The 7,626-nt window shown below is 43.0% G+C and overlaps 2 protein-coding genes across 2 annotated transcripts in view; one reads left to right on the top strand and one right to left on the bottom strand.

The window, feature by feature from the left end:
• Positions 1 to 576, bottom strand: part of xkr5l (XK related 5-like) — a 10,815-nt gene extending 10,239 nt beyond the window's left edge. Inside the window, exon 1 of the mRNA XM_037683919.1 lies at positions 86 to 576. Coding sequence (XP_037539847.1) covers positions 86 to 576 — 491 coding nt within the window. The remainder of the gene's footprint in view (positions 1 to 85) is intronic.
• A 3,720-nt stretch (positions 577 to 4,296) lies between these two features.
• Positions 4,297 to 7,626, top strand: part of LOC119416626 (transcription factor ETV6-like) — a 4,356-nt gene continuing 1,026 nt past the window's right edge. Inside the window, exons 1-6 of the mRNA XM_037683816.1 lie at positions 4,297 to 4,300; positions 4,665 to 4,787; positions 4,899 to 5,042; positions 6,113 to 6,255; positions 6,390 to 6,490; positions 6,581 to 6,801. Coding sequence (XP_037539744.1) covers positions 4,297 to 4,300; positions 4,665 to 4,787; positions 4,899 to 5,042; positions 6,113 to 6,255; positions 6,390 to 6,490; positions 6,581 to 6,801 — 736 coding nt within the window. The remainder of the gene's footprint in view (positions 4,301 to 4,664; positions 4,788 to 4,898; positions 5,043 to 6,112; positions 6,256 to 6,389; positions 6,491 to 6,580; positions 6,802 to 7,626) is intronic.

Genomic DNA, 7,626 nt, shown 5'->3' with positions numbered 1-7,626 from the left:
CAGACAGCGTGTCCCCGCACCAGGACAGACAGCGTGTCCCCGCACCAGGACAGACAGCGTGTCCCCGCACACTTGTGAGACTCACCTCCAGACCTGCGCCAGCTGCAAGACGTGAACCAGGGCCTGGAAGAACCACACGAAGGCTCTGCAGCAGCCCCGGACTCCCCCCCCGGAGCCCGCCCGGCCAGCGCCCCACTCGCCGCTGTCCTTGGTGCTGAAGTCGGCCTCCTCCGCTCCGGACGCGGCCGCCACCACCGCGGCCGCCACCGTGCCGCTCTCCACGGTCTCCGAGAAGTCGAAGGCGAACCACCGGAAGCTGAGCACCTGCACCACCACGGACGGGACCACCACGAAGACCAGGGTCAGGGCGAAACACCAGAACTCCCGCCGGAGGTAGTAGTCGGCGGCCAGCCACAAGTCCGAGGCCCCGTCCGAGAAGAAGACCAGGAGGGCGCACAGCGTCCAGCAGAAGTCCCGCAGGGTGTACCGCTGCCCCCCGGCCCCGGCCCGGGGGGGACGCTCGGGTGGGGCTTCGTCTCGTGGAGAGACCGGAGCTCCGTCGGATTTAGCCGCCATGTTTGTTGTAGGGGCGGCAGCGAGAGATGGAGGATGATGGGAGGGGGGAGGAGGGGCTCGGTCTGGGAGGGAGGGGGAGGGGCTCCATCTGGGAGGGGGAGGACGGTGAGGGGGGACAGGGCGGTTCACGAGCGAGGATGGAGGAGGTGATGGTCGGTCTCTTGTGTCGTCATCAGACTTCCTGGAGTTTTGACGCGTTTCTACAACTTGTTATCCCAATTTTTCATGTTGTTCACAAACAAAAGTGCCAACACACTTACTGATTAACTCTCTTGTGTTTTTATTCAAAGTAAGTGATTTTATCCAGCGCTTCTATTTATAATTATACTATTTCAGTCTCATCAAACGCACTCTGTGTTGGAAAGGTGACCACGTGACAGTCAGACATGCCACGTGTCTTCTCTACGTCCGAAGACCAGAGCCCTATAAAGAGAGAGTTGTGACACTCTTTGAACTCGCCGATACGCGGTCACGTGGTTCATGCAGCTCCCCATAGTTCCAAACAGTTCATCCTGTCAGTCAGTTTGAGCAGCTGCTGGTGCAACATAACACAAAAATCGACTTTTCTTACTTTACCTGACGTTTTTCAGTAATTATTGAGCAGTAACGAACAGATTACTTAACTGATTACTGATTATTTCACAGACTATGGATTTTATCAAAGCATTTTTAGAAGCGGCTGATACATTTATCATTAAATTTTAGAAGGAAACGAGACTGCAAACACATATTTGTTAGAAAAAATGTATATGCAATACAATGATCAATATAGCCATGTCAGTGTTTTATAACGTTACACACGTTAAAGAAAGATCAGAGTAACTCCTGTTATAAAGCTGTTTCTGATGTTCTCTGCATGAGAATGCTCCACCTTGTCCTCCATGCAGCAGTTCAGATCTGCTCCAGCTTACCTCAGATCATCTGGATGAATTATTGATTTATATTGAAGATATTAATTCAACCTTTATTTAAACAGGTTCGTCACATTGAGCCTTGAGGACTCATTTACAAGAGAGACTGAATATAATTGTTGTATTTGTCGTTTTTTATGGCAACCAAGTACCTGGTAACTGAGTTGATTGTAGCCTGACAACTATTGTAAAACTGTAATTCATTGATTAAAATGTTAATTTAAATGAAACTGTTTCTAGTTAAAATCACAACAGATGACAAAATAAGTGTTAACTGTGCAAAAATAAATTTCCAAACAATTTATTATAAAATATGTAAAATGTAAAGCAAGCTTTAATAAAGTACTTTTACTGACATTTATACTGTTTATTAATGACATCATCTGAAGTCAGCAGGAGCACCATCATCATCATCATCATCATCATCACAACAACACAAAGTGAGAGCTGTAAATTTAATCTGCACAAACATTTTCAATCAGGGCTCAAAATGTTGAACTGTCAAAGAAATGTGCAAGAAAATAAACTAATGTCACTCTACAGACACATTTAGAGAGAGGACAGTTCACAGAGACACAGTGAGGACGTGTGAGACTGAAGGAGGTTCAACCATTTGTTCATGGACCAGAACCAGATGAGAAGAACAGCAGAACTTCCACTGACCAGTGATCACACATGTTGTTCTAAATTAAACTTTGGTACGAACAATGTTAAATAAGACGTCATATTTTTATTGAACAATAATCTTCATTCTAACAGTGACGTTATAATTTCAGAGACTGAGGAAGAAACAGAAATGAGGCGAGTGAGATGAGGGACAGATGAAAATGTGTCCTCAGAGGACGGGGACATGTCAGGATCTGATGATCCAGGATCAACAGGGCCAGGATGGATCAACAGGACCAGGACGATGGATCAACAGGACCAGGAGGATGGATCAACAGGACCAGGAGGATGGATCAACAGGCAGTCAGGGAACAGAGATGAACAACCTGAGGAACAATTAGAACACAAAAACATACATAAGCAGGACAGAAGAAACTCAGACAAGAAAATTAACTCAGTCCTGAGAAGAAAAATGTTAACAATGGAAAATAAATTGACATATTTTTACAAAAGATCAGATGAAGACAACTGTCATGAAGAATAACTTCCAGCTCCATCTCAATGTACCTGTGATAGTTTAATAAGTGTTTTGTTACTGTTCTACAGTTTATTGATGCTGATATATTCTTGTAATAATTCTTATTTCTTGTTCTGTCTTGAAAGAGTCTCATCTCAACTTGACCCATGATTACCAAACACTAAACTAATAATATAAAACTAATGTAAATCAACAGTCCTGCTGTAAATACCAACTTTGTGAAGGTTATGGTGTTAAAGTGATTTTATTCAAACATCTTGATTAAGCTGTTAATGTTTAATAGAAGACAGAAAATGAGATCTTGTACCTTTGTGATACTTTGAATGCAACATTCAGTTCATGAAGTCATTCTCCTCTGGTTTACCTGGAAAACATGAAAACATTGACTCATCTCCACAATCACGTTTTTCTTTAATGATAATGTCACAATTTATGCTGCAGTCTTTGACAAATGATCTATAACTTTAACTAAATTACGTCAATCTTGTTGTCATGTTGTCATCATTCTTTGTTAAACCAGGTCTCTCTTGTAAATGAGTCCTCGAGGCTCAATGGGATTTACCTGTAGAAATAAAGGTTGAATGAATCTCTCAGGAAAAAAAGCCAAATATTTTCATGTTGAGTTCAGTAACTGGAATTACCATAAATTAAAAAAGGACAACCTTTCAAAATGTAAGCAGTAATAGATATTTTAAAACGCTGAATTAGAAATAGACCCGTTTAAACCGTCATGTTGCAGAGCAGCTGCAGTTAAAACACAACTAGTAATTTAACATGTTTCATTAACTAAAACTGGAGACATGAAGTATTAATGTTGATAAATTGTGGTACAGAACAGTCAGATAACGCTTCACAATGGCAAAAAAGTGTCGTATTTTCATCAACTTACCGGGAAAACACGGAGAATGAACTACGTTCAATGCTGAACCGCTGCTGTTTGGAACTCTTTGCCGCTTCATGACCCACGTGACTTCCGCATTCCAGTCTTTCTATGGGAGTCTATGGGAGTGTCGGGACTCTCTCTTTACAGGGCTCTGCCGAAGACCCACGGCCTGTGACGTCAGTGACACCCCCGGTCAGAACATTTATGACTTTATCACTTCTTAAAGTTTAGAAGCGCATCATGTCTGTTGTTACTCATTGTTATAAGAGTACTTTGCCAAATTCTTGTCTTTCTAAGAACAAAACTTTTATTTAGTAAAAGTGGAAAATGTGTGTAATTGTAGACAAACAATGGCTTTCAAGTTAAAGTACTAGATTTTTTTTTTTTTAGAATCACAGTGATTTAAAAATAAGTATTGATAAATTATTAACAATTATAATAAAATAACTATTATTTTCAACAAAGCACAAATGGGTTATCATGTGTTGTAGGCAGGGAGTTGTGCAGCAGAGAGAATATCAGTGCAACAAATAAACAATACACACTCTGTATTATACAGACAGCTGTTGTTTTTTAGTGTTGTTGCTGATCAAATCCGGACTGTTTCTTCTAGTTTAAAATTTACCTGCAAGTACTGTCACATAAACGTGTGTGAACACACTGAGGACAAGTTATATTTGTTCTTGCAGCATAAAAAAACGTAATTTCCCCACCCCTGACGGTCACACGGTCAAACATCACTTCCTGTTTTCTTTCGCCTTTACTTCTTCTCTGCAAACATAATGGGTTGGTGCAAGTGTTGTGAAATTTCATTACGTAATATGCTGATGATCTATCTATTCATCGTCATAAAACTGCTCTTAAATTTGATGCAGCTCAACACTATCCTGATTTAACACAACCATAAAGTGGTGCGTTCCACTCTAGGAAGTAAAACTTACTCATTTGATCTGGTTAAATGGATTTTGATAAACCTAATATGTCTTTTTTTTTCAGTGCTTTAGATGCTATAAGTAAACTAAAATGCCCTCTGTGTTAAAGATTACATAACTCTTTTATAAACATGTTAATCTAAAACATATGAGCCGTTATTAAATTGCTTTTGCTTTCTGTTCAGCACTTCACGTTTCCTCATATTTCTCTCCTGCAGTTCCTGTCGCCTCAGTGCAGCCTGCAGCTGTTGTAACCACTGCGAGCAGCCAGCCTGGGCCCATGTCTTCTCCCAGGGATCGCACCATTTTTTACCATTACTCCGCCCCACTCGCTCATAATAGTGGGTATAAAATAAACAGCAATAGTACAAAGACTGCTAAAAAACATCTTAGCTGGATTTCTAATTAATGCAAACGCTACTTCTCTATCACTCATTTGTCTTCATTCTTAGATGGTTCAGCAGCTGACATAACGTCGCCCCGTAACCCCGTTCAATGCCCTCATCCCAAAGAGAGTGTCATTCAGGAACCTCTGAACCTGTCCAGTCGAGAGAAGCCGAGGAGTCCGCTGCACAAAGCCAACGGCCGCATACCAGGTAACGTTTGAATATAACAGTATCCTTAAAAATGCTTTAGTTCAAGTTCAAATTCAAGAATATTGACCCCAACGGACAATTTGTTTCACAGTCAGTAGGAACATAAAACATCCGTACAACACAAGACATTAAAATAACAGTACAGACATCATCATTGTCTGTTGAGAAGCCTGATTGCTGCAGAGATGAAAGAGTTTTTCAGTCTGTTCGTCGTACATCTGGGCTGCAGATACCTGCGTCCAGATGGAAGCAACCTGAACTCACCATGGAGTGGTGATCAGGATCTGCCAGAATCAGCCTGGCCTTGTTCACTGACCTCGTCTTGTGTAGGTCAGTGAGGTTCTGTAGATGTACACCAGCAGTTCTGCTGCACATCCTGACAATCCCTGAGAGTTTGTTCCTGTTTGTACATGTCAGAAATCCAATCCAACAGATGAAGATAAAAGTTAAAAGAGACTCAATAAAACATTCTTATAAAAATAGAATCAACATTAAAACCACAGAGCTTCTGATTAAAATGCATTATCTGGTGGGCCTTCTTACAAGTGAGCATCAAAGGTCAGTTTGTCATCAAGAACATTTCCCAGATATTTATATCGTTGCACCACCTCGACAGCTTCACCGTTAATGACCACATGAACTGAAGAGTCTTTTCTAAAAGCAATGACCATCTCCTTTGTCTTAGAAACATTAAACTTTGAAAAGTTAGACTCACACCATTCAGTGAAGTCCCCGACCACAGGCCCGGGGTCTGGGTCATCACTGCTGAGAAGAGACAGGACAACAGAGTCATCAGCAAACTTTATGCTGAAAAACTTTACTTTTCTCACTGGCATGAGACTCCAGATATACAAAATATATCACATACTTAGACTCTTGCATATTATAGAACTACTAGTTTATGTTTTAGCCTTTATTTTGGTGTACAAAATATGAACATTGGCATGATTTTGGCCTCTTTCACAGTGTTTGCATTTACATGTATTGATGTCTTGTAGACTGAAAGTTTTTTTCTCTTTTGCACACAGACGAAACTAGCAAGGTTCATTTTAATTTTTATTCATGACCAGAGTGCGGACTGCTGTGGGACTATGTGTACCAGCTGCTGTGTGATGAGCGCTACCAAGACTACATACGGTGGGAAGACCCAGACAGCCACGTGTTCCGGATAGTTGACCCCAACGAACTGGCACGCCTCTGGGGGAACCACAAGGTGAATCATTGTTGGAATCTGAGCCAAGTATGAAAGGCAAAAATATCCGCATATGTTGGGAGAAATGTATTAAAAGTTAGGCGCGCAGGACTGTACAACGCAGAACCTTAATGAGATTCTTGCCTTATTGACAGAACCGAGAAAACATGACCTATGAGAAAATGTTATGTGCTTTGCGGCACTACTACAAGCTGAACATCATCAGAAAGGAGCGAGGACAAAAACTTCTCTTCAGGTTTCTGCACCTGTCTTTTTGTCAAGCACTCTTTCGTCTTGTCGCAAAGGAGAAAATATTATTTACGGTGTTCCCTCTGACTGCCCTCAGGTTTCTGAAGCTCCAACTGGAAATCAAGAAGCATCGACTTGACACAGAGTCTCCAGAACATACGCGGGCTCAGGATGAGGACTTTCCAGACAGAAGTCCTACACATGATTTCAATGAAGACCTGTTTGAGGTTTCCCCTGATCGGGCTTCTCCACTGTCCCCTTCGACGGGGGCTGCTGTGGGATACAAACACATGGACATGGCTCACACTTTGAGCTCTGGCTCACACTTCGAGCTCTGGCTCAGACTACGAGCTCTGGCTCAGACTACGAACTCTGGCTCAGACTTAGAGCTCTGGCTCACATTTAGAGCTCTGGCTCAGACTACGAGCTCTGGCTCACACTTAGAACTCTGGCTAACACTTAAAGCTCTGGTTCACACTTCGAGCTCTAGCTCACACAGAGCTCTGGCTCAGACTACGAGCTTTATCTCAGACTTGGAGCTCTGGCTCAGACTTAGAGCTCTGGCTCAGACTACGAACTCTGGCTCAGACTTAGAGCTCTGGCTCACATTTAGAGCTCTGGCTCAGACTACGAGCTCTGGCTCACACTTAGAACTCTGGCTAACACTTAAAGCTCTGGTTCACACTTCGAGCTCTGGCTCACACTCCGAGCTCTGGCTCACACTCCGAGCTCTAGCTCACACAGAGCTCTGGCTCAGACTACGAGCTTTATCTCAGACTTGGAGCTCTGGCTCAGACTTAGAGCTCGGACTCACACTTCGAGCTCTAGCTCAGAATACGAGCTCTGGCTCACACTTGAAGCTCTGGCTCACACTTAGAGCTCTGGCTCAAACTTAGAGCTCTGGCTCACACAAAGAGCTCTGGCTCACACTACGAGCTCTGGCTCAGGTTACGAGCTCTGGCTCAGACTTGGAGCTCTGGCTCAGACTACAAGCACTGGCTCACACTTAGAGCTCTGGCTCACACGTAGAGCTTTGGCTCACACTACGAGCTCTGGCTCACACTTTGAGCTCTGGCTCAGACTTCGAGCTCTTGCACACACTTGGAGCTCTGGCTCACACCTAGAGCTCTGGCTCAAACTTAG

Source organism: Nematolebias whitei, chromosome 11, assembly GCF_014905685.2.
Source record: "Nematolebias whitei isolate Nwh7 chromosome 11, NemWhi1, whole genome shotgun sequence".
In the NCBI taxonomy this organism is placed as follows: Eukaryota; Metazoa; Chordata; class Actinopteri; order Cyprinodontiformes; family Rivulidae; genus Nematolebias; species Nematolebias whitei.
This window is presented reverse-complemented; position numbering and strand designations above follow the sequence as displayed.